This window comes from Epinephelus moara, chromosome 10 (assembly GCF_006386435.1).
Source record: "Epinephelus moara isolate mb chromosome 10, YSFRI_EMoa_1.0, whole genome shotgun sequence".
Lineage (NCBI taxonomy): Eukaryota > Metazoa > Chordata > Actinopteri > Perciformes > Serranidae > Epinephelus > Epinephelus moara.
Window position 1 is genome coordinate 25282499 of NC_065515.1, and position 27571 is coordinate 25310069.

A 27571-nucleotide genomic window follows, 5' to 3' on the forward strand; every position below is an offset into this window, starting at 1 on the left:
GCCTCCACAGCACAATAAGAGAATCAGCTCTAACAAGCCTTAAGCTAACAATCCCAGCAGACGCATGCACTGATAAAAGCCTCACATTACACACACATGCACACACACACACACACACACACACACACACACACACACACACACACACACACACAATCAAAGAGGGACACACAAAACATCCGCACACATGCACACACATGCTTGTGTCTGTGATATATCATTTCCATTTAAAACAACAGAGCTTTTCTCAGCTGGAGATTTGAATTGTAAATGAACTGCAGTTTTCCCGGGGATGTGTTGTACAGTAATGTGCGACTGTGAGGCATTCAGGAATCTGCACAGGGGCAACCCTGACACCTGACATTAACATATTATGATTGAGGGCTATTTACATATCGCTTTACACGTATAACCCCTTCATCTTCTGTGTTCACATCCTTTTTATTGTTCACAAATACTCAGCTCCCAGCTGCAACAAGTCAAATGAGAAATTCGCACCCAGCAAGAAAAAGGAAGCCCTTTTCATGACGAAATGCAAATACTCTTTGGGATACTGAGGCATATGTAGTCTCTTTACTTTGTGAAACAGGATGTCACAGCTTGGGTTTATGTAAGCTTATTTTTCAAATCAAAATTTGGGTTTGTGTTGGGATATGAAGTTGTGCAGCTGGCTTATCTTAACAGCCTTAACAGGATATTGGCTTTTAATTCAGGCACATTCAACAAGGAGGCTGTCAAGATTGTATGAGGGTGAATCTAAGAGGTAATGGTTCTGTTTTTTTGTGGAGGTGAAAGTTGCTTTACACACACACAAAAACACATTAAGTATATTGCAGTCCCCTCTTCTGTGCTATGCCAATGTTTGGTCAAAACAGGGCTTAGTTTTAGAGCAGTATACACAAGGCTGGTCATTAACATTACTTAAAGAAACAGTGTGTAAGATTTAGGGGGATTTAGTGGCATCTAGTGGTGAGTACTGCAGATTGCAATCAGCTGAAACTTCTCCTGGTTAGACTTCCTTCAGTGTTCATTGATCAGGAGGTTTTTACCGGGAGCCGTATTATCCGCAGAGGTCTCTTCCTCTCCAAAACAAACAGATGAGTTTATTTAAACCGGTAAAAACACTGAATAAATCAGCTTCATGTTACAAATCAGTGTTTCTCTTATGCTCTTTCATATGGCGGAGATGAGCCCCTTGCCCAGCACCTGCTAATGTGCGCTCACCTGTTTTCTTGTATAACTTCTTGAGGACTCACTAGGGGTGGGCGATATGGCCCTAAAATAACAGCACGATATTTCAGGGTATTTTTGCGATAACGATATTATTGACGATATGACAAATTGGTAAAAAAAAAAAATATTTTATTACTAATTTCAGAAAACATTATTGCAGCAAAATAAGTGATATCCTTTTACATGTCAACCTAACAGTTTGTAAAAACTAAACAAAACTAAACAAAACTGATCTCTCATTTCTTTAGTTTGTAAAACAACAGTATCTCAGAGTGAGATTCAGATTCTGTATATGATATTAATAGTTCAACAAAATAAAATCTACCACAAATTACACATTTAAACAGCTCCCAAATACAAAATACTGTACCCTGGGAACTATATACGTATATAAATCAACAGGTGATTTCCTTCTTTTTAAGCAAAATCCTAAATGATTGAATTTTTTTTTTCCCCACCTGGACCTTTATGCTCCGCCATTTTCCCCTCCATCATCACGCTGTAACCTGTGACAGGCTGTTATGCTACCATAACTATCATTCATTCACATATATGTGGTTTTTTGTCAGGCCGCCGCCGTCATATAGGTTTACATTACCAAAGGTTTATAACAAAGGAGAGGGAGAAATGCTGTGCTGCTGCCAGAGGAGCCGCTGAATGAGTTGCCTCTACAGGGAGAGTAACTTACGGTAACTTGCTAAAAGAGTCTGAGAAGTCCGGAGCTGTTCATAAAACATTCAGGACGCCACAGTTTATTCCACACTACTGAAGCTGCTCCTCTTTTTGGAACCACCGCAGACTCGCTTATTATTTCTCTTTCAGCCATGCCTCTTGTTGCCAAGGGTAACAGTATGACATCAACATGCCAACAAGTCCAACTATCGCAAATATCAGGATATGAATTTTTCATATGATATTAAAAAATATACCTGTATTATCGTGAACGAGATGATATGGCACACCCCTAGTGATCACCTTATTTCCGATTCAGAAATTCAAGAGGTTTTTACCGAGCTGTCTCCTCTCCGAATCAAAAGGACATAGTGACTTAAACTGGTGAGAACACTGAAAAAAATGTTAAAGTCATTATATGACACCCTCGTCATGGAGGGGCTACAAACTACTGTGGCTGACATTAGAAAACATGAATAGCCCTAGAGCCAGTGTTGAGTTTGTCCGTTCTGGGCTTCTGTAGAAACATGAGGGTGCTACATGGCAATCTCTGTAAATGAGGACCCGCTCTCTATGAAGATCTAAACAGCTCATTCTAAAGTAATGAATACACAGCGACTCTAATTTTCAGCTGATTATACACTAAATAAAACATACTCCATTTATGCCAGTATATCCCTCTAAACCCGACACACTGGAACTTTAATCTATGCTTAGAATATAAAATGGTGTTTGAAAAAACAACTTTGTTTTGATATTTCAAAGATCTAATCTGAAAAAGCAACAAGTTCAAGATAACCTCAGTCATTTTGACATCAATGAATCACTTCCACATTCATATTGAGACCTCAGTAGAGACAAAAAAAAGGACGTCACTGAGCAGCTGCACAGCCACTATCAGCCTTGATCTGACATTATTATATGTGCCACCTGCTCCTGTTACAAGAAATAGCATGCGCTGCTTTGTGTTACAGCACCAAACAAGGTGCTGTGACTGCAGAACTAACTCATCAAACGTTTTTTAATGCTCTTACACTGGCAGATGACTGAAGAAGTGAAAAAAGAAAACCAAATGAATCTGATAAATACAGCATTGACAAAAACACCAAAGAGAAACGTGCTGCAGGTCTCACTGTGCTCTCATTAGTCTGCAGTGATGACACCAAGTCATTTGATGAGGGCGTACTGATACTTGGCCCTGCTCACCTGTAGGGGAGTCTCCCAGGAGGCCTTTCCCCAGCGGCACAAGGCCTGGAGGCCGCAAAGACAAAGCTTTCTGCATCAGCAGCCTGGACGGGTCCCCGAGCAGACTGGAGACCTGAGGAGGAGAGAAAGGAGAGGAGGAGATGCGGAGAGGAAAAGTTATCAAAGCAAAAAAAGGAGAAGGTAGACAGAGATTAGAGATAAGAGATAAGAGAGAGGATGAGGGAGAGACAGCTGAGTGTTCAACTATCATGCATACAGTTTAAATGACACAATTACAAAAGAGAAACAGAATATATACTACAGAGGAAAATAATTCAGCTGTACATAAAATGTAAACAGTATGTATTATCTTCTTTTTAACATTCTCCTCTGCCCCATTACAGCTGTATATATTGTTCGGAAAGTCAGAGGAAATGATTAGGAAAACAGTGGAAAGGAAAAAGCCTAGCACAAACACTTTATGAAAAGCGAGGGGGTGACGGAGGGTTAAAAAAGAAAGGGAGAAAAATATAAACAGGATTCTCCCTCGCTGGATTCTGAATCGTCACCATCCAGTTTCTAAAACATCAAATGTTCCGAACATCAGTCACTGTGACTTTTAACTTTCACTTCAGCAATTAAAGCAAACACCAGAGACATTTTGAGATATGCAAATCAGAATGTGGATGGAAACTCCAACACCTCAAGGTCTTCCTTTCAAACAGAGAAGAAGCAATTAGGTTGCATGGTTTGCAGTGATTGTTTAGTTTCATAATGCATCAAGTGCTGATGAGGAAAAGGTAAGAGCACATATGCACATGCCCGCAACTATGTCTCACCCTCACCACTAACCTTTGCGAATCATAAAACACTCACACACACACACACACACACACACACACACACACACACCAACAAACAGGTGTCTTACGCTGCTGATGCGTTTGTCTTTGATGTGAAGAAGCTGTTGCTGTGCGAGCTGCATATGCAGGAGGTTCTGGAGGACCAGTCCATTCCCAAGCATGGCGCTCTGAAAGGCAAAGAAAAATACTGTAAACAAAAAAACATCAACACACATACACAAAGAAAACTCATTGATGATATTGTGACCTGGTGTGCTTTTCCCAGTGTGAGCAGAGCCGTGGTGAGAGGAGGTCTGAGGAACGGCAGGCTGGCGTGACGCCCGTACTTCCCTTTAAAAACACAGACAAACAACGAACAAAAACATCAATCACAGCTGCTCTGTGAGATTTTCTGTTTTGCATTTTGGTTTCCACTAATGCATTAATCAATCATCATCTCAACAGGCAGAATTATTAGTCAGACAACCAATCCATCAGTCATTTACAGCCCATGTCAAACAATCGCACGGCCCTCTGTTTCATAACAAGCACGAGTAAAGTAATATGAGGATTTTGTGTTAGCACAAAGCAAATTGCCTCCCCAGAACTTTTTTCCCAAGTTTGAACTTCATTTTGATGTTGACGATGCCGTTGAAAAGAAGCTCAAACAAACAACAACGAAATAATCAATAAGGAGAAGAAAAGCAGATGCAAAATGCAAACTTCAAACGGTCTGTCATTATTAAGAGCACTGACAGTTTCCTTTAAAAACAATAGAAGCTGCCTCTAGCTGCAGCACATCACTGGCTGTTTTCACAATTTGGCAAGTTACTGTCTTCATCTGTAAAAATGCATGAATTCAAGAGAGAGAATTTAAATTGTAAAAATAAATAAATCAGTCCCTGCAATGTAAATATTAGGGCTGTCGAAATAACGCGTTAATTTCAATTAATTAATCACAGAAAATCACAGAAGAACACGTTAAAAAAATGAACGCTGATTAATCTGTGGTGCCCTTCCACCCGGTGAGTCATTGAAGGCCACAGTTGCTTTGTCGCATGATGGAGGCAGACGAGACAACGCTGCTTGGGACTGCGAATGGAACATTTACATTTAAAAAAATGCCCAAATAAAAACAGACATGTTTATAAAACAACATTTAGCTAATAAACAATAAATGCATACAAACTTGTCAAAATTATAATGCAAAAGCACGTCATATTGCACTGACATCTATTTATAGGATCCTCTGTTTTGATGCAGCTACTTAGCACCCTCCCCCAAGAAGACTGGAAAACTGTTGCGTTGACCAGATATGCAGCATTTTTCTATTGCATTTGTTTTTGTGGTCTGTGTATTTTTTACTTTGCATCGTTTCTGTATTTGCAGTGTGTTTGCTGTTGATGTATTCGCTTTAGCTTTCTGCAGCACTCTTTTTCATTTGCAGCATGTTTGCGTTATAATTTTTTGGGGATTTCTGTAATTTAAAAAAAAAAAATTGGCATAGGTTCTGAAGCTCCAGCGCATGTCTCCTAATATAAATGTTTGGGGCAGTTGTAGTGTTTTTGCCAATCTCAATGGTATGAGACAATATAACTTATTTTACAGTTAGAGTTCTATGCTTTTCTGAAACCAGTTTTCTTACTACGGCTTTTGTAATTTTGTGGTCTAATGACTGTTTATGTTGTCTCATCATTTTCTGATTTGTAACCAAAATAACTGAATTTGATGTCCAACACTGATTTTCACACAGTTTCACTTATGCTTTAAGGCAAAACCTCAAGACCCACTGTGGTCTTAAAATTTTATTTGAAGTGTGTTTAGTTTGCCACGTAGCTGTGATAAAGACAACCTGGTTGCTGAGGGAGCTAGTGAAATGGTTACATCTGTGCATGTTTGTGCACCAATAATTGTCTTTTCTTCCAGAAAGAATAAAGTAATGACCAAACACCTGTTTTCTTCTGCTGTTGAAGCTGTTCAAGTCTGAGAGAAGAGTACTACCAAATTTTGGTTTGATAAAACTGTTTCAACACACTGTGAAGTTTTATGTGTGAGTGCTGAATAATTTGAATTGCACAATGCTGAAAATAAGCAGTTACAGGGTTTTTTTTTTTTTTTATTATTATCAGCAGACAGAATAATCAACCCTCTTGCTTACTGAATCACCATGGCAACAACCAGAACACTGACATTCATCGATTTTTACTTGTATGTCTTGTTCTTAAGATAAAGTATAAAAACAATATTTCTATTTAATGGGAAAATCATGTATACACTTCCAAATTAAGGAGGGCTTGCCCACTCACATACTTGAACACATTTTCCCAGTTTAGGATTCATATCAGCAAGGCTTCTCTCACCTTCAGGCGATTGCCACCCTGCACCTACACACCCCCTCTCTTTAGCTTTTGTGTGCGTGTGTGTTACTTCTCTGGATCACAAGGCCTCCTCATAATAAATGTAAGCGTCAATGCTAATGGTAGCTTCCAGACTAGGTGGAGAAAGTTTAACATTTAATCAAGGTCCTAATTTTAGACTTTAATTGTGCGTGCACTTCTTTTAAGAGAGCTTCCCCCACCTCCACCATCTTCTCTCCTTCCTGTTCTCATTTGTTCCACTAATGTCACACGATTTCATTTTAATACCTGATTAGCCATTCATCAAATAATGAAGCAGTCGACGAGGTGATTACAATATATAGGAGGGCCTAACAGAGGGACGGACTCTTACAGTGGATCTTGATTATCTTCTAAGACCCTCAGGAGCGGAGAGATGACACAAAAGACGGAGTTCAGAATTTGCTTTAAAATATCAAAGATCATTAAAAAAGAAAAAGTGCATCATACATGCAAATTTGATGAAGTATTTTTAAAGTTAAAGGTTTTTAGTTGCACCTTAACAAGGGAACTGCACTAGCTGCAAACATGGGTGGATTATGAGACATTGGGCCCCTGGGCAGAGATATACAAAAGGCCCAACCACCTCTCCTACATAGAAGCAAGACACACAGACTTTGTGAGGTCTCTCTTTGTAGTTGTTGGACATCTTTCTCTGGTTTTGTATATCTTTATGGTAATGTTGTGTGACGTCATTTTGTGTCTCCTTGTTGTCGTTTTGTCTCTCTTTAAACAGTAGTCATTGTGTGTCTCTTTGAGGTAATTCAGTCAGGACCACTTAAGTCAAAGAAAACATAATTTCCATTTGCAGTATTATCTTTGGCAGTATGGCTCTGTTCTGGGGCCTCTCTTTGGCCTACGCAGAAAGCCTCTTCCACGCACCTAAGTGGAAAGCCTAAGGCAGAGAGAGCACACCTCCCTGCACTTCCATGCCCAAACAAGGAAAGCCTGAGGCAGAAAGAGCAAACCTCCCTGCCCTTCCATACGCCTCCATGGAAAGCATAAGGCGGAGAGAGCACACCTTTCCACCCTTCTGCGTGCCTATGTGGAAAGCCTTAAGGAAGAGAGAGCACACCTCCCTGCCCTTCCATGCGCCTACATGGAGAGCCTAAGGCAGGGAGAGCAGCAGCAACTGGTTGCATAGAAAGGAATCATGTGATCCATGGCTGCATACTAAATGTATGCACAACAAAAGCTTTAGATTTTACAGGATGTTAACATTGGTTGCAAGGGCTGCAAATTCAGAAATCTCCAAGTCTTAACTCATTAGCTTGCTCTTAAAGCTTTCAACCACATCAAACAGACTTCCTCAGTGGGTGTTATGTCATAGTCAGGTTCTAGTTTTCCACTCCTAAAAATAATTTACTTTCATTTATATTTTTTTTCTAATTAGTGTAAATTTCGCTGTACATTCATTCACCATTAAAACATTTTGTTATTCTGACTTTATATATCTTATATTAGTATACATAAAAAATGGGTTTTCTTTTTCTTTTTTGCCCCAAATGTTTATATTAGCTTTTGCTTTAGTGTTTAAGTAGGCCTGTGTTTTATCATCATGTGTAGGAAAGTATTACAGAGAGGCAGAAGGGCGACGCCAAACCTTGCCTGGCTCTTTTGCTATGATTTTCTTACAGTCACGCTGCTGTCATTTCATTGTGTGGGTGGTTATCTGTTCTCCTGACCAAACCTTTTACTTCAAAGTGAATATGTGACACCACCAGTTGATCTCTATCTACACTCCTCTCTGGTGCCCTCCCCTCCAGCTTGTGATAAAGTATGTCAGGGCAAGCTAGCACAAGGTCGTTGCACACTAATAGCCCAAGGTGTTGTATACTACATGACATATTTTTGATGAAGGTCATTATGTATAATTCAGTGGGCTGAAAGCAGTCACGACTCACGAAACAATTAGTGGGCATGTTAAAAAAGTCAAACTTTGTTAAAATAAAGTCTATATATGATAATTTCTGGGGTTTGAAAGCTGGTCCATGCTCCATGCAGCAGCACATACCGCCTCTTTTCCCAGTGTGGTACGGCCTCATGAGGATCTGCAGGGCAGCAGGGTTGGTCATACTGGTCAACAGCTGGGCTATGTTGGGCTCTGGTAGCAGACCTTTCCTATTACTCAGAATCTGGAGAACAAAAAGAAAATACACACATATACACAAGTTAGAGGAAGAAGAGTGAGGCTGTGTGAATGTATGTGTGTGTGCGTGTGTGTGCGCGTGCGTGGTGTACAGTATGTGTTTTGATCTCGTCATTAGGAGTCCCTGATGGCTGTAGTAATCATTACACTAGTTTACATCAGCAGGATATGTCTGCAATGTCAGCAGAGGGGAGTTGATCTGGGAGACAAAAGAAAAAAAGAGAAAGGGACAGAGCTATTTGAGAAACACAAAAGGAACAGGAGGGGGAAAAGAGATGTGACAAACAAGGCAGGAGGAGAAATGGAATAAAAAAAGTTTAGGTAGAAACTTGAGGAAAAGAAGAGGCCATCCTGCAGACATTTCAGACACATATTCATAAGTTGTCTGCCAATTTCATATGTTGATGCCATGTTGAGAAAAACCTTGAGATATTTTTCTGTAAAAGTTGTGGCAATCTGCTGCAATCTTGCAATCCGGCTGAACTGTGAATAAAAGAAACCACACACAGGAAAGGCACAAACAAGACCAAAACATGGTTTTATATTGTATTTCTAATAAAAGTAAATATTTGTTATAAAATTGTCAACAGTCAGTTCAGGAAAAAAGAGACCATTGACTGTAATTAGGTTTCATTGACAGTGACCTGGCAACATGAGCAAACAACTCAGCAACTGTCATCAGATTTTGGTTCAAATGTTGCTGGATCCTGACAGGTGCAGAGAAATATGCAAGAAATATTCAAAGCAGTGAAAAGCCCACAGTAAAAATAAATAAATAAAATAGAAATTAAAAAAAGTAAATTAATATAAACTAAAACATTTCATGTGAAATTCTAAAACTGTTTGAACTTTGGCGTAATCTTACATTTACGTAGGATGTCATGGTTCATGATAACAAGCTCATATAGAGAATTGATTTCCAGGACCTTTAAATACTTCGCCTTGATCATGTGGCAGATTTGTGGCAGAGAGCTTGAGAGCTACATAACAAGGATCTATGTGTGAAAACCAAATGACATAAGACAGATGAACCGAGAAATGTTACAGATTCCACATTTGACAGGGGATACACACTCCAATGCAGCTTACATAGCTTGCAAGTGTCTCTCTTCTGAGTTAAATACGCCATTAAAAATTGATCTCGGTGATCAAGGTGCAACATTGTAATCGCTGATCCCGACCCTTGTGGACTGACTAACGCACTAAGTGCAAATATGTCATGTGCAAGATTCTTGTAGGGGTGGGGGCGGGGGTATAAGGGGGGTGTTAAAAGTACCGGCGAGACTACAATATACAAGTTAGCTTTTAATTCACAATTTAAAAAGATGTTTCTTTTGGCATTTTCCAGCTTTATTACATATAATCAGAACCATAAACATTGTGTATTAACCATGTACTTTCACACTACCCAAACCTCAGATCTGATTCACATTCATATCTATATGCAACGCACCTAAACTGATCCCTACTGAGAGGCGCGAGGTCATGACAGCCATAGCTACTTATATTTCCACATTTTCCAATGACAACTATAAACCCCCTTAAACCTCCCACCAAGGACATATACAGTGCACCACTGCTGCCCCAAAAACGTCCTGCACGGGGCCCCTAGTGACAGAGAGAACATGTGTGTGCAGCGACCAGAGCAGAGAGTATGTAAAACATAGCAGTGCGAGTTCAGTTTAAGCTCTTTGTCGGAGATTAAATGCTACAACTCCTCAAGACCCAACACAAGCTCCCATGTCTTGCTTGTCACCTGCTGATTAAAGTGAAGGGGGTTAGCCTCAAAGTTAGAGAGAGAAGTTAGCCTCCTACTGGAAACTGACCAGGCTCACTTAAGGTGGAGTGTTACGATGGATCATCAGCTATTCTCCTTGTAGTGGCAATCTGAGCTGCTCCTAAACAGATAATGGAGAAATGTCTGGCTGCTGAGTCTGCTGAGTTACTGAGTGGTTTCCCAGCTCAAATTTGTTTTGTGGCTTTTAGTATTGTAACTGTTATTTGGTGTTAAATTGTTGTTTTCGGTTTGGTTTTATTTATTCTGTGAATTTGTCAATCATGTTTACAGTTAACACAAAATATACTTTATACAAAGTACAGTACTTTACACAAAGCCCCCCAGAGTCTTGGAACACCACTGTCCCCACTAGGGCTGCCTCCTAACAGTCAACTAAAAGTTAATTAACCAGAAAGGTCATTAGTCGGCAAGATTTCATTGGTCGCTTAGTCACAGAAAAACAAAAATGTGACCCTCTATTAGGAGCTGTGCCTTGTCAAAATAAATCAAATCCTATATGACTGGACCATGTGGGAATTTACTTTGAAAGGACAGACACAGGAAGTGGCCACGCTCAGCGGTCAGACAGGAGTCACATTACAAACCAGTCACAGCCGACAGATATCTTCCCCCTCTTCTGTAAATATTCAGTCTGATAAACACATAAAAGTTGATCATTGTAGTGCAGGGCTACCAAGAGCTTTACATTTGTCCCAGGGACGATACGCCTACACACTTATAAACAGCGCCTGAAAGACAGTTAGCACTGCACTGTGGTCAACCAAGAAAATTCTTAGTCAGGGGCAGCCCTAGTTTACAGTAAACATAAAACAAACTTTATACAAAGTACAGTCTAAACTGTTAATAGTTTAAGTGTTGAATCAAAAAGTGGTTCGTCTGGTGTGTTGTATACGCAGAATTATTTTTCTATAGGAGCATGGGTGCATGCGGGAGGGGGTGGGGTTGGTGGGGAGGCCTTGATGGGCTTCTTTGCCTAAGGCCCCCCCAGAGTCTTGCATCATAACTGTTCCTACCATCAATCTGCTAACCCTTTTATGATCCACACTGTTAACCTGGTTTTTGCATTGCATATATTGCACCTTAATGTTATTGCTATCTTTGACTTTTATATTTGCACTCTTGCCACTTTGTATTTCAACTGCTCCACAGCAATTTCCCCTTTAGGATCAATAAAGTTTTATCTTATAGTTATTGACAGCTGATAGTAAAGAGACAGAAGATGAGGGACAAAAGTAGGGTGAGGGTTATGACATCCAACAAAGGTCTACTGCTGAAATTGAACCTGACATATGGTTTGCATCTAGATGCGATTTAACCATTGGTCTACCAGGAGGTTTCAGTGTTACTGGATCCTACTGCAGATGTGTCCTCTTAGCACTGCTCACTTACTTTTCACTTACTTTTGTTGTAGCTGCATTTCGTATTTCATTCTGTTCTTGGCAAACACGCCAGACCTTCAAAAAGGCATGTTTTACTCTTTCGTGTGTTTGCTTTGTTAATAGCAAAGCTTACATTTCATTTGACATGAGCTGATTTTCCCGGAATTCAACTGCTCTCTGCGGACTTGCGTTTTGTCGAGAGACACACTGTAAGGCACATCCCCAAATAATTTAATCACTCATTACGCCGCGAAATTTAATTCAACGGACTCAAATGAAATCCTATTGAATTAGACTGCGTCAAATCGAATGGAGCGGCCCTTGTAGATCCTCCTCAGCAGTGACAGTGTGGCGGCAGCGCTCGCTGTCTGGCCCAAAGACACGGCTATTTAAAACAACATTAGCAGGATGGTGATATTTCCTCCTCGTCTGCCCCTGAGCTACAGCATGACTTCAGCTCGAGTCAACCTTGTTTCCTCCCTGTCACATCCTGAAGAGAGAGCATTACTGACGGGGATGGAGCGGGTTTGACTCCAGCCTGTCAGCAACAGAGGGAGAGTCTGGTGCACACATACAGTATGTGTTTCTGTGTGTTATAGCAGGGAAAACTGCTGTGTGTGTATGTGTGTGTCTGTGTGTGCTGGTGTTGAACAAGGCCAGTCGTAGCTGACAGCGTCTTTCAAGGGAAGAGAGAGAAGGAGGAAGAGGAGAGCTCTCTCATTTCTTTCTCTCTATCTGCTGGAGAAAATGTCAGCATGCATCAGTCTGTTTGGCTACTGGCACAAAATCCAGCCACACACCCACACACTCACACACACACGCACGCCAGGGAGGTAAGGGAGCTGCGAAGAAGGGAAGGCGAGAAGTGTCGCGTAAGGAGAGGGAAGGAGGGAGAAGAAAGAAGGAGGGAGGAGGAGGCCATCTGGTCCTCAGCGTTCACACTCACATTCACTAACTGGAGAAATGAGAGAATCGCCTCAGAGGAGAACTGTAGCCGGGAGTCTTGATCTCTTTCTGAAGGTCTGATGTTTCTTTTTACCAGCTGCTCACATTCACGGCAATAATCTTTAAGAAAAAAACCTCGGGGTATTAATCTAACCTTGCAGTCCTCACAGACTCAAACGTTTTCTGTCTCTCTACCTTTTCCTCCTCCTCCTCCTTCCCTTTTTCCGATCTCTTCTCAACCAACCCCCCTCTTTTCTTTCACTGAGGTGGTGTCCTCCTTCCTCCTCACGTCTGCTGCCTTATCTTCCTCAGCTAATTTATTTAGACACACATTTTCTCTCAATGTCTTCTCCATCCTCGTCGTTACAATTCAGGCTCTTTGACCGTTACTGCTTTTATAACCTGTAATTTCTAACACACCAATCTCAAGGCCACAACCTCTTTTACCCGCACTTAATAAGACCACAAAGACTTCAGCAGTCAGACACATTTCATAAAAGTCAAAAGTGGAAGTGAAGCAGTTTGAAATGTAATAACAAGTATATTATAGCACCCTTACTGGGCTAATGTAGGCGCTGGGGCAGAAACATTGTGTCGAAATTGGCTTAGCAGTGCTGCAGTTCAAGTCTTTGAGAGCTACTTTTTAATTGTAGCCCTCCATAAGCTCAATTAGAGTAATCTAAAATATTTATCATCAGATGAGAGTAAAGCAGCAAGCTGTAATGGTTTTCCATGGCCTGTGGGTAACTCATAATGAAGCATAAACCTGCGGTTCATGTGAAAATATCATTTTTTCCATGTGACAGGAGCAACAATGTTATAATTGGTGCCTATGGGCTGTTATAGGCTGCCAAATTACGACTGACATTGTGAATGGGGCCATTATTAACTTTGGATTATTGGAGGTTCACTGGACTCCATGAAAAGCCATGTTAAAAACAAATAAGAAAACCTACTAAATCTACATTATAATGTGTGTAGTTACAGTTATGGTTGACTGGAAACACACACAAGATCCTGCTTTCACATTACCTGGTTTTGAATAAAGGTTTATACTTTTTCAATAAAATATAATAAATCAATAAACATGAAAGACATCTATAAGACATCTATAAAAATCAACATTTAGCATTTACCAGTCGATTGGTGTATTAACGACCATTATCAACACTATGATGAGCTGGTGGAGATACAGTACACTTAATTAGCTGCTAGTTCCTCTCTCAATGACCACTGTTCTCCTCTACAGAGACTATGAGTCACAGACACGCACAGACAGGATGAAGAGAGTGTGAATGCATCGAGACATTTATGTCTAGTCCTTGAATTTGAGACAACCCCTCTTTTTAAACGCAATTTCCTCTAAAACAAACATTTTGGGAACTGCCTGCCTCCCTCATTCCTCTATATATACACACAAACTTGTCAGTATTCATGCCACTGATTTTTGATTGCAAAAGCATCAAGTCTCAGCCTATAATTTCACTCACCCACTTTTCTATCTAAATTCTGCACCTGTAAGTACAAAGCTATATATAAATTCATGTCCTCATGAAGAGAAACAAGCACTGTTGCTTTCCCACAACTGATTTGAGCTCTCACTCGTATTCACAACCTGCATGTGTGTGTCTGTAATTTGGCTGCATCTATTTGAAACTCCCGTGTGTGTTCGAATGTATGGGTGTCATACTGTGTCGGGAGTTTGGTTTATTTTAGGCAGCAGTAGACAGTGGAGGAGCCCAATCAGTCTATAGAACTATAATTATCATGTCAGTTCCTCTCTGATACCACAGTACAGTGTAGGAGGGATACCACAGCCACAAAAACAATTGCAGGCAGAGGTTGTATGTGTATATGTATATCAGGGATACATATGTGTGTTTCCATAGAAACCCTGGTGATACAGTGTATAGACTTTCAGATTTGAGGAAATGTTAAGAGAAGATCAATGTTTTTCAAAATAAAATAAAAAAAGCTGCGTGCATTAGAGTGTGGATACCCAACCCCAGTGCGACTGGACCAGGGGGCAACCTCTGGGGCTAAAAAAACATGAAGCCAACAGGGAAGTGCCAGAAACTGCAGTTCCTTAAATGGCCACTTGAGGCTGGCTCCAGAAACAGCAAAAATGAACATGTTTACAGCCTGGTACAAAAACTGTTTTAGTCTCTATAGCTGATACAAACATTCATGACAATTACGGGGTGAATTTTTGTACAACTCACCCGCAGTGTTGGGTAAGGGTTACTTTAAAAGTAATCAAAGTACGTTACTGCATTACTTTTTTTAAAAAGTAACCAGTTACTTTACTGCGTTACTCCCTGAGTAAAGTAACTCAATTACTTTAAAAGTACTTCCAACGTTACTCCCTGAGAAAAGTAACTCAAGCACTTTTAAAGTACTTTTGAGTATTCTACATTTCCTATTGGGCAATGGACCACAGGGCGCTAAGCCTACATTTTTTTGTCTCCAAAATTAAAGTTATGGACCACTTGCCCTTCACTGAGATCCAATTCTCCCATCACAGCCGTCACTTTGACCAGTAGAAACACAGAACGATCTGCTGCCGTAGACAACTGTATGACAACAACACCCCAGCGTTTTTAATATTTCCTCTAGGGATGTTACCACACAGAGTAAAAGGGGGAAATGATGGTGTGAAACAGCAGAGGCACTTTGTCAACCCGCTGAGTTAACGTTACTGTCATTAGCATCAAGCTAGCAAACAATGGTACATCCTCACGGTCGGACATAAAGTAATAACATTAACAAATAGCGGCGGGGCTTTTACTCACCACAACTGCAGAGGCTCCCAGCTTCATTTGAAACAAACTACATTATAGACGGTCCGTTATTTATTAATCCCTCTGTGTGTTTATATATTTACTTTTTATCCGCTCCGTTGTCTTTGTAAAGTTAACATATCGCACCGTCATTTCAAACTCAACACTTGTTTCAAATTAAAAGCCCCTTATAACCTCGGCTGAGAGAATCCCTCCATTTTCTAAATAGGCTTTTATTCTGAAACATTTGTCAGAACTTCCTGTGGAAGATACAGTAGCTTGATAGTTTACTTATGGCGCTTCAAATGTAGCTCCTGCCATCTGCTGACGCTTTTAGGCGACTACAACAACATGTCGGCTGGCACATGAACAGACATAGTTCTGGCAGTGACTCAAATAATAGTAAAAGTGATAAAAATAGGACAAGAATAACCCGATGACATCACACACGCCGTGAAAGACGACCGGGGATAATTGGTGAGTACCAGCGTGTAGCGTGTACCAGGCATAATGCAAGTCCTGAGTCTGAAATATGTCTGTCAGCGAGTCCTACTCCACCTATTTAGGGGGGCTGCCCATTGGTCTGACAGCCCATTGTTCCGACCATATTAAACCCATTGTTCCGAAGTCCCGTTGTTCCGAAATCATCATGATGCCCTGTGGTTAAGGTCTGGTTAGGTTTAGGCAAAAAAGCCACTTGGTTAGGGTTAGGAAAAGATCATGGTGTGGGTTAAAATGAAAAAGAAAGTGGCAAACACATAAGCCGTGAGCCTGCTTCGCCTCAAGCCTTTCCCAGCTGACCCAGAGCCGGTCGCGGCGCACCATCAAGGCAGAAATACGCCTGCCGGGAGCCGTTCAGCACCGTGGAGAGCTCCCCACACAACCCGGACCCCAGAGTTAATAACAGGAGGTTATGGTGTTTCATTCTCTCCTCTCTTGTACACTTGTATCTCGACCAGTAGCCTACTTTTGTTGCGTTGCTGATCCTCTATGGTACACAAATAGGGCCTACAGTATAGCCTAGTAAGTAAGTAAGTAAGTAAGTAAGTAAATTTATTTATATAGCACTTCTCACAGAGAGGACTCACAAAGTGCTTCACAAGATAAAATACAAAAAAATACAATAACAGAAACAATGCAAAATACACAAAAACAAATAAAAAGTAAAGTGCAGCGAAATACAGAGATGATACAATGGACAATTAATGGAACGCATGCCTAAACAGATGTGTTTCTAACTGCTTCTTAAAAATGTCCACGGAAGAGGCCGCTCTCAGCTCATGAGGTAGTGCATTCCACCATTTTGGTGCAACAGCCTTAAAGATTCTATCACCTTTCGTCTTTAATCTTGTGTGAGGGGCAGTAAGTAGGTGGCCTTCAGCGGACCGCAGTGACCTGACAGGACAGTGAAAGGACACCAGGTCTGTCAAGTATGCAGGTGCTTGACCATGGAGGGCTCTGTAAGTGATGGTTAGAATCTTGTGCTGGATCCTGAAATTAACAGGGAGCCAGTGCAGGGATGCCAGGACTGGAGTGATGTGAGTGAACTTGTGAGATCTGGACAGAAGCCTGGCGGCAGCGTTCTGGACCAGCTGGAGGCGGTCTAATGAAGTTTTATTTAGACAGGTGAAAAGAATAGTCACATATCGGAACAACGGGACGTCGGACTAATGAGAGGTCGGAAAAATGCTACGGCACCCCTATTTAGACTCCACCGTAAACAACGGCAGCATTTCTCCAACCACGTAGTGAGCCACAAGCTCCGTGGCTTCTTTCAGACTGATAGGTTTAACGTTATCTCCGTTATTAGAACCAAACGACAGCCGTTGCTGTTTCGGAGCTGAAGGACCAGCGTTCTAAAAGTAACGGAAGTAACTGATGTCTTGTTTGAAAATGTACTTAAGTATTTGATTACTCAAACAGCAAACTGACGCGTTAGGTTACTTGTTACTGCAAAAAGTAATCAAAGTACTCTAACGTTACTTTGTTATACCCAACTCTGCTCACCCGTTAACACTTACTACAGCTTGAATGACGTGCTGTCTGCGAGGCATCGCTAAGTCCTTCACAACTCCACTCTTATCCAAAAATCGTCACTTCTGGTTCCAAAAAACAAGATGGTGACAGCCAAAATACAGAAGTTGAGGCCTCAAAATGGCAGTCAATGGCTGATTCTTGTTCAGTGCTGGGGGTTGTCATTTATGTGACAACGCATGAATACAACACATAAGCTATTTCAGCAGCAATCTAGCTAAGGATGGAGGATGTCAATTAAAATTTGTCATCAGACAGTGTGTTGGACTTGGGTTGGTTTGGACATAAAAAACAGGTAAGGGTCAGGCTTGATTACTACTCTTTCAGACTCGAACAGAAGTATATGGCCCATGCTTGTGCTAGAGCGTGGTAATACTCACCATACCCTGGGCGGCGATGAGTGCAGCCAGGGTGCTTCTCCCTGAGGTGCCGGGGGTACAGAGTGAGAGACGGACCTCTTGTCCTCCCACCAGTACAGAGTGAGAGACGGACCTCTTGTCCTCCCACCAGTGTTCGGTCCATCTCTATCAGCACAGCCTCCGCCTGCTCCGCGCTCTCATACTCCACCACACCAAAGCCTCGCACTGGGCTGCCCTCATCCTGAGCGAGCTGGAAGATAAAAAGACTGCTTTAAATGAGGGCTGGGAGGTGGGTTTTCAAAGTCCGACATCTCAGCACACAGTGAAATAATTGGTATTGACTCAGCCCCCCACATACTATATGTACACAGTATACACACGATGTATTGTGGTTATTTTGTGCTTCAGGCTAAAACAAACTTCACTTATCGACCATTTTATTTAACCATTAAAGTTATTAATGCTTCTGTAGCAGCTTTGCTCCAAGAGAAGTTTAATTAAACCTCCCCTGTTTCATAGCTTAATTTTCATTACCTCTGCGAGATCTGCAGTTTGATAGTTTTCATTAGCTGCACCAGGATGTTTCCCCTATTCAACTTTTTTCTAAAACAACAACAGCAAAAAGGCTGTGGGTTTAAATCTGCTGGCCAGCTGGGGCTTTTCTGTGTGGAGTATCCATGTTCTCCTCATGTCTGCTTGGCCTTTGGTTACCTCCCAATATCCAACAACATGTCCAACAGTCTCTAAACTGCCCTTAGGAGTGAATGTGATTGTGTGTCGGTCCTGTGAGAATCTGCCGCCTGAAACCCCAAACAGGATAAGCAGGCTCAGATGATGGATGGACACATGATCTGAAGAGCCTCACTGGAGATGTTCATGCTCAAGAGCAAGTGGGCCAAATGAAAGCTGTAACCACTGTGGATGGATACAGCAATAAGAATGAATGGGGCTATCTGTTGCTGCCAGCAGTGAAGAAAAACGAACCAAACACAACATTACACACTGACGCCACTGTAACTCTGCCTCGTCTATGACGGATTTCTTCTTGTATGATTGATCTGACTTCTGATTAACTGACACTAATACCTAATACCTACTGCTCATTTTCTCTTTTCAGAATTCACCAGTTATCTGCATGAATAAAAAAATGACACATCACCAGAGGCCTTATCACCCAGAACTGTTTTAATGGAGTGACTGTGTTTTAGAGTAGGTTTTCTCTTCAATATGCAAGAGGAAATGTACTCACTGATAATTCTAATCATCTAATATGAGCCTGGTTCTGCTTAATAGAAGCTCTCCTCTTTTTTCTTTCGCCAGAGAGGGCAAAAATGCCTGGAAACATTACTTTCATTTATTCTATCTTTTAATAAATCATCAGGGGAAGCAAAGGAGGTCCCTGCAAACAGCCTCTTTTCTATTTCTGCATCGAGTTCATGGCCCCGACTAGGAATAGTAATAACATTTATCCAGAAAGTTGACTGGTAGGGTATTTTATATTTGGATTCAATGGCCAAAATACAATCTCCTCCAGAGCAGATCATCTATGCCGTTAAAGTTACCATGGTGATGTACTGTGAGACTACAAAGCCAGCAACAAGTCCAAAGTTGCAAGCTCACTTCTAATTCAGTCGCAGGCTAACAAATGCATTCATTAAATTCATGTAAACACGGCAACAGGAGCTTGCAGAGTTACAAATGTACACACTTCTGCTTTTGAGTGTGTGTGTGTATTTTTGTGTGTGTCTGTGTGACAGACAGTAACTGACAGATAAGTGTGTGTTGTGGCTGAGGTAAAAGAGCTTGTCTCAGCTCCTTTTGTCAAAAAGGAGAGATAAAAAGATGACATGATGTAACAGATACATCCTCTTCTTGCTCTTCCTGCACCGCTCCAGGGAGCAACCGTCCACACACACACCCACACACACACGTTCTGTATGTGTGTAAAGGCAAAATGTGGACTGATCTTATCCAAATAATATTAAAATCCTGCTACCAGTCTAATGGCTTTACCCAGCAAACAACATGGACAGTTAATGGAATAATGTGATCACTTTTTTTTATTACTAGTCAATAAGCGGATATCTCCAGGCCAGAAAGCACTGCTGACCCGTAACATTACTGCCGAAGATGATAGACTTTTCTGTCAAGGAGGTTCAGTCATTTCCAGTGTGTGAGGAGCAGCTAAATAATGCAGGCAGGCTAATAGCTTAAAGCTAATGGATGATATTGGATAATGACAATGGCTAAAAGCTAATGGCACATGGTTAAAACACACCATTTGACCCACTGCTGGTAGTGGCTGAATTCTAGCAAAATACTGAAAACACACAAGAGGATGAGTTGATTTATTCAGGATGTGTCCACTGTTTGAAACTGTTTTTGTATCTGATGCACAGACTAGGTCTACCTGAGCTATTTTAACTTATGTCATACTTGTATATGTTTTTTTTTGTAAATTACATTTGAAGTGATAAATTGTAGATTATGTGGGAGACACTATGTTTATGTACAGAAATTATTCTGATGATTGCCCTTATTCTGAAAAAGACAATACTCCCACTAAGCTGTTTACGTGTCTCATATAAGTGAACATTTAACTAATATTCCCATTTACATGCAGCCCTCATATGAAGGCATACGACTTAAGTTTTATAACAGTGGTGGACTTCTTTCATTTCTTCAACCACCTTGTTGAAAAGGTCGGTATTTCCACATTTATGCTTATCCAAAAACCTGTTAATATGTAAATCTTTCTTAATGGTTACTGCACTAAAAAACCCCAAATGATATGTATACATGTTCATATGGTTAATGGACCTGCACTTGTATAGCACCTTTCAAGTCATTTGACCACTCAAAGCACTTTTTACATTACGAGTCACATTCATCCATTCACACACACACATTCATACACTGGTGGCCAAGGCTACCATACAAGGTGCCATCTGCTACTCCAGTTTTTAACACACCCACACACCAATGGAACAGCCATCGGGAGCAATTTGGGGTTCAGTATCTAGCACAAGGATACTTTGACATGCAGACTGGAGGAGCCGGGGATCCAACTTATGATTGGAGGACGACCCGCTCTGAGCCTGCTCCTAAAATCTGAATGCTAGCAACACATGCCTTAATCTTAAAATGCTAAATTTGGGAAAAAGGCCTAATTTGGAATATTTAAATGGAACATGCATGAACACTGTTTATGTGGCCCCCATTAAAGTCAGAGTATTGTCATACTCGAAATAATAGTGGAATATTGGTGTGCATGATAACATAGCCATTGAGTACTCAGAGGATAGTGACATAGGTAACTTGGCGTGGTTACAGTACAGTATCCCAGCCGAACAACACTTTGCAGAGACGTCGGCAACTGTGCTCATGGTGGTCATAACAAGAAATGTCAGAGCTGTGTTTGAGGTAATTTAGAACGTGCCTCTATTACCAAGAAGCATTGACAAGTCTGCAAAATATCAGTAAATATCAAGTCAGGTTAAAGCAACAAATAGAGACAGAATGGTCCATTTATGTGGGCGAATTTGAAGCTCTATTACTATTTTATTTTTTGCAATCAAGGAGCATTTCACTGTCTTTATGTTATGGTACCCAGGACCTGTGTGGAAGTCCCTTTCCCACTGTATTTAACATGGATGCTTCATGCATACACTAGAGCTACAACGAACGATTATTTTCATTACAAACTGATCTGTTGATAATTTTCTTGATTTATTATTTGGTCTATAAAATATCAGAAAATATTGCCATTAAATTGCATGTTTTAACCAAGAGCCTGAAGCCCAAAGATATTCAGTTTCTTATCATAGAACACCAAGAAAACAACCAAATATTCACGTTTGAGACATAACAAGAACGCCCACCTAAGCACTAAGTTTCAGACGATATGTGATTGCAATTAAACATGACAAAAAATCATATAATCACACTTTCATGCAATATAATCATATCAGAAGTTTTCGCTGTAAAAAATGGACAGATTACAAATCAGTGGGAGACAAATGTATTTGTACTTTCTCAGCCTGAGCGCTGATGCCTGTTACCATCAGCGCTCAATCAAGTGGCCCTCCACTTCCTCCCTCCCTCCCTCCTCTCATTCGTCTGCTGTTTCCTCCGGTCTGAACAGAGGATGGATGGATGGAGGGAACGAGGGAGGAAAATGGATGTATGTGTGGAGGAGTAGGTCGATAGGCTATTATCATCAGCATACATTAAGCTAACTGTATGGAAATGACCTGTACCACTTTACCACTTGAGAGATGTATAGATAGATGGATGGATGGATGGGTGGAGGACGGAGAGAGAGTGGGAGGGAGGAGAAGATGGCGAGAAAAAGGGGGGAGGAACGAGGAGCGAAGGAGAAAAACATCGGTGATTGATTCGGTGACGGACGAGTGAGGAGAGTGATGATATGAGCCAGAAAAGACAGGAGGGAAAACAAATAAAAAAACTTGCTAATCATTATTTTTGTGTGCGCACACAAAAAAATAAGACGGAGTGGAAGTGAGAAAAACTGAAAAACATACATTATATATCAAATTGGATTCAAATTGGATTGTGTGCAAATGGTATTCGAGCTACCATCAACTATGTGTGTTGTGTGCATGCCTGAGTGATGATGTGGAGACTGAGTGAGACTCTGCTCAAACATTTCTGCAACTGCACTCACACTATAGATAATATTCAATCATTATTTAGATCTGTGCAATTATGTTAATTTAAAGTAGGCCTGTGTGTATTATATTCCAGCTGTTGTTCGGTTCTCTGTCTTGTCTTCGTGTGGATGTGCAGCCTCTAAAAATATTGTTGTTTTGCTGTCCGTCTTAGTCAGGCTGAAATCAGTAGCTGCTGCACGGAGTGAACAACTAACATCCACTGTTACCACAAAGTAGCTTTGACATTATCAACATGTATGGCAGCTAAAAAAGCAGTGAGCACATTCAGTCCCTCACACATGCAAGACAGGCAACACGTGACAATAAAAAAAAAAAGAGAAATCAAAGATGTCTGTGATACTGCAGAGCTCGCCGACGTCTTTAACTTTTCATTGTAATGTCTGGCAGTCGCTCTGCCTTGTCCTCGAGGTACGATTTAGAAAAATTAAAGAGTAATTTACTGCATTAATTTGGTACTTCATCCTTCATCCTGTAAATTATCCTTGGTGTAAATCGAAAACAGATTGGCCCAGAGGAAATTCCTCTCCTGCAAAGTGTAATTACCCTACATCAGTCTAATTAACAGAATATGTTTTTCAGGCTTTGGCCAACAGGTAGTAAAGCTGGAATAATAGACTAAACTAACCCATTGCAACATAAGGTCCGTGGTATTATTTGTAAATCACATCACAATTTTCTGACATGATCCCTGTGGCTAACATCTAAAGTCAGCAGTATTCTTCTTTGTGTATAAATATGTCAGACATTATTTTTGATATTTTCTAAAGTGATATAATAAGATCTTCCCTGTCCACAGTGAATTAAACAATAATGATAATTATCTCGACATAATTTTCCTTGATAAAGATATATGTATAAATCCTTGATAGAATTGAACCACCCATACACCTGGATGCACCCTAAATGCCAGTTGCCAGCAGCCATTAAACAGAGGAAGAAGAAGAAAAAGAAATAGTAGTAGAAGAGGAGGATGAAGACGAGACCAGCCACCATGCTAATGCATACGGTAATGTTAAACTGTACAACAGTGTTCAACACACTAATTCATTTATGTTTAGTATGATTGCTTTTTTTTTTAAGATATTTTTTGGGGGTGATTGCCTTTATTGACAGGACAGATACAGCGTGAAAAGGGGGAGAAAGAGGGGGGATGACATGCAGCAAAGGGGCTAAAATCAAGCCCGCAGCTGCCGCAGCAAGGACACCACCCCTGCACGTGGGGCGCCCGCTCCACCAGGTGAGCTAGTGGGTGCCCCAAGTATGATTGTTTTGACCATGGATAACAGCGTAGCACTACTCCGTGATTGAACGCACCAATAACATGAGTTACAGTAGCTGTTTGGGCAGTCTACTCATGTAATGCTAATGCTAAGTTAGCAAGTTAACGTAAATAATTTGAGGCTATTTCATTAGATTGATACCACATAACATAACTAAATGTATTTCCTTGTCATGTCAAATTGATTTTCATTGGCAATGAATGATTCACACTACTTGACGTCATCAAAGTTCGTCTTTTGTTAATGTTTTGATTGAGAAATGGCAGAAATTACACACTATGGGTGTAAAACTTGAGATTTCCAAAACACCTTGACTGTTTGTACCAGAATTAACATTTCTTTGTCTATTTATTTTTATTAAATGACATTTTGATTGTAATTGTTTTGAATCTACCTCAGATTTATTAAATGTTTTGCTGTTTGTCAAGTGTTTTGTCATGTTCTGACAATGAATAATAGGTTATACCAATATGAGCGGTATGGTTTCTTCAACTTTCACTCAGGAACAAAAAAAAAATCAGCTTTTAAACTTAAGAGAAATAATAATTTCACATTTAACATGATATTTACCAACAGACCGATACGACCATTTTTATCACCCAGCCCTCATTTTACATGAGAATAAGATGTACGTACAAAGTAACAAATGCAATTGGTTGCATAATGTTGGATTATATAATTGCATTATTCTCTGACATGCTGGAAATTAAGGCATTTTGTTACATCACACTCTCTTGACTTGTACTGGAACATGACTTGCCATCCCTGATTTTGACAACATAATCAAACACCTCTGCCATATGAGTCAAGTCAAAGTGCAGTGGCATACAAGAAGCACAGCATAATTAACAGCGGCTGACAACCCAATTTTTTGCTTGTTCAGTATGACAGCCTGCCATAGAAACACTTTACATAAAAACCCTAAATGCAAAGTTTCCTGGGGTTTTGCCATTAAAAAACATAAGGAATAAGTCACGACATGCTGCTTGTTGTTTTAAACTAAAGGCTGGGAAGAAAAAATAAAGCGCCAGTACAAATAACAGCACCCTTAAAGTGATACTGTTACCAATAGATGACTTCATTTGATACCTTTTTTTTGTTTCATTCAATACTCATCACGTGAATAGAGGCATTCAGTTGCACAAAAAAAAACACATTTTGGAAGTGTTAAAATTACTAAAATATTTATAAACTAACCAAACGAGCAATCAAATACACCATGTTCGACTTCTCCACAACGCAGGGATGTAGCTGCTGCGGTCATGGGCCGATCACACGTTGGGTGAAATCAAAGAACACTTGCTGTGATTGGCTGCAAGCAAGACAAACAAATGGTCTTTTTCATTTGGATCTGAGTACAAAAAGATTGAAAGCAGGTATATTTTTGATTGGAGAAGTTTCCATACTACTTGGCACCAATACTCATCCCGATATCCAACTCTTGTGGATCAGGAAATATTCTTGAGGATAACAAGTATCAACTTAACAAAAGGTAAATCTGATCAAACCTCTCAAATCATAAAAATCAAAATCGTATTTTCTTGATGTAACCTCAGTTTAATTCATGTATTTTTGCATCAGATACCATACTGTATTAACAGATGCTCCTTCACCGACATAAAGAATTACCTTCAGCAACTATAATGGCTCAAAAGCAGAAACACACAAGTGAAAATGTTTCACCAAAGTCAAGGCCAGAGGGATGTTTAATCAAAGAATCTAGAAAAAATATAAGCTATGAAATAAATGGTATTTTCCTGAATGCATTGTGTACAGTGCAGTAAGTCATTGTATATATGTGTCTGTGTTTGTGTGAGAGTGCAGAACCCAAAGATGCTAAGCTAGCTATCAGTGTGTGTGACAGCTCTTGACCTCATGTCGTGGTCTCCAGCCAAGAGATGCTGACTGAGACACCAGCAGGGGCAAGACTGTGTGTGTGTGTGTGCGTGTGCCTGTGTTTGTTTGTGTGTCTGACAGTTTAAACGGCCACATCAGCTGTCTGAACCGAGTGATGAGGTCATGACAGCCCTGTCATAGCTGTCTGCGACGAAAGGTACATGACCTGTCACAGTGACAAGTTTAACTGTAAAGATCTGTACGAAGAGAGTCGAGCAGACGATGTGCGAGTGTGCGTGTGTAGACTGAGTGGCTGAAAATGTGACTATTATTTAAAAAAAAAATCATTTAGAAGTGGGAGATTCTAGATACAATCAAGAAATCATGAGTCTTTGATTGGGTCATCTCACATGAAACAATTCTCCAGAATCAAACTTGAAATTCACCAAACAAGTGTTTGTGGTAGTTTTTCATTTTCTTTGTGCGCAGCATAAGATGTCATTAAACATGACATCCGTCTAAGATTTATTCTTTCCTTGAACAAAACTTTGAAAACGCTGCAGGTTCCACCAAAGCGGGGCAATAATTGTGTCAAGCATCTTAAGATTGTTCTTGGAAAGACTTTAATTAGCTCTGCAACAGTGAGTGCTGATGATTGTGAGGAACATGTTTGTTTTTATATTCAAAATTAGATTTCTTGTCTGCAGCTTCTGAATAAACAATGTAACTGCAAAATAAAGCTCATTATATGATGTTTCTCCCCATTACAGCCTCTTTGGTTCATTTTGAAAAGAACTGATTTGTTGGGTGGTTTATCCATTTTTAAACAATCCTTACATTCATCCATTCCTGTTTTATGATTTGTTTTTTTCATAGTCCTCCTATATCTATATGTATCCAGATTTATCGCTGTGTCTTCAATTTAGCTGACATCTTTGTTTCTTAGCTGCTGTAATGCCTTTTGACTGTGCTTGTCAATGAAAACCTGTCGCCAGCACCTGAACATTATTGCTATGATGGCTGTTCTGCTACCTGTTCCTCCTTTTATTCGCTGACAGGCATCACATGAAATGACTTAGAAGTCCCGCACAGCACCAGGTGTTAAAAACAGCAAATGTCAAGCTCAGATTGTATAGTAAGAACTGCATACTGTCCTCAGATTAATAAATACTACTTGCAAGAGCAAAATAAACATTTCAGCACTACTTTAATCCCTTTCCACTGACAATTTATCGGCATCTAAATAACACCCACAGTGCAGTTCATTATGTGGCATCTTTAAGACCTTGTTTATTTTTTTGTAACAGCTGTATCATGATATCAAATGAAATAATCAAAATAAGAAGACAAACATATGAGGGGTGTTGTCTACTATACGTCTGCTCTATGTCATTGTACTAACAAATGTTATGGACAATCGTATGTAGCCAAATACAAGTAACTGTCTGGGATGGGCGATATAGGGATTATACTCAATGTATTGTGGCTTGTTCCACATGAGATGTATAAAATTACTATATGGTAAACATCCAATATAAACTGTCAAGTCATTTTCAAGCTACCAGCATGAGACTCGCTTGATGTTTCTATTCGCTTTCTCCCTCTCACAGGCAACCATACAACCATGATAAGTCACACACACTCCCCCACCCATCCAGAACCCCCCCTCTCCTGAGCAATATTGCGAGCAGGAGAGGCAAATGTTTCTGCATCTGAAGGGCTCCAGACCACGACCATTTAGTCGCATTTTGCAACCATGGAACACCAGTGCAACTTGCAAATACAACTAATATATGGAGAGCTGTTGTTTCCAACTCAGAGTGAATTAATGTCCATGTTTAACTGTGATGCAATGACAGTTTAACTTCTAGTGAGTTTAATGACAGTGTGAGCAGTCGAGGAGTTTGTTTTTGTATCTGCAGGGCTCAAGTCCACGACTAATTAGTCAAATTTTGTGACCATGGAGCACCAGTGCAGCTTGCAAATGTA

At 40.4% G+C, this 27571-nt stretch overlaps 1 protein-coding gene across 1 annotated transcript in view; it reads right to left on the reverse strand.

Moving 5' to 3' along the window:
* The window catches only part of raver2 (ribonucleoprotein, PTB-binding 2), a 142117-nt gene that overhangs the window by 29230 nt on the left and 85316 nt on the right, over nucleotides 1–27571 (reverse strand). Inside the window, exons 7-12 of the mRNA XM_050055512.1 lie at nucleotides 17906–18022; nucleotides 17794–17868; nucleotides 8343–8463; nucleotides 4201–4283; nucleotides 4022–4120; nucleotides 3112–3223 (exon numbers count right to left, since the gene is read on the reverse strand). Coding sequence (XP_049911469.1) covers nucleotides 3112–3223; nucleotides 4022–4120; nucleotides 4201–4283; nucleotides 8343–8463; nucleotides 17794–17868; nucleotides 17906–18022 — 607 coding nt within the window. The remainder of the gene's footprint in view (nucleotides 1–3111; nucleotides 3224–4021; nucleotides 4121–4200; nucleotides 4284–8342; nucleotides 8464–17793; nucleotides 17869–17905; nucleotides 18023–27571) is intronic.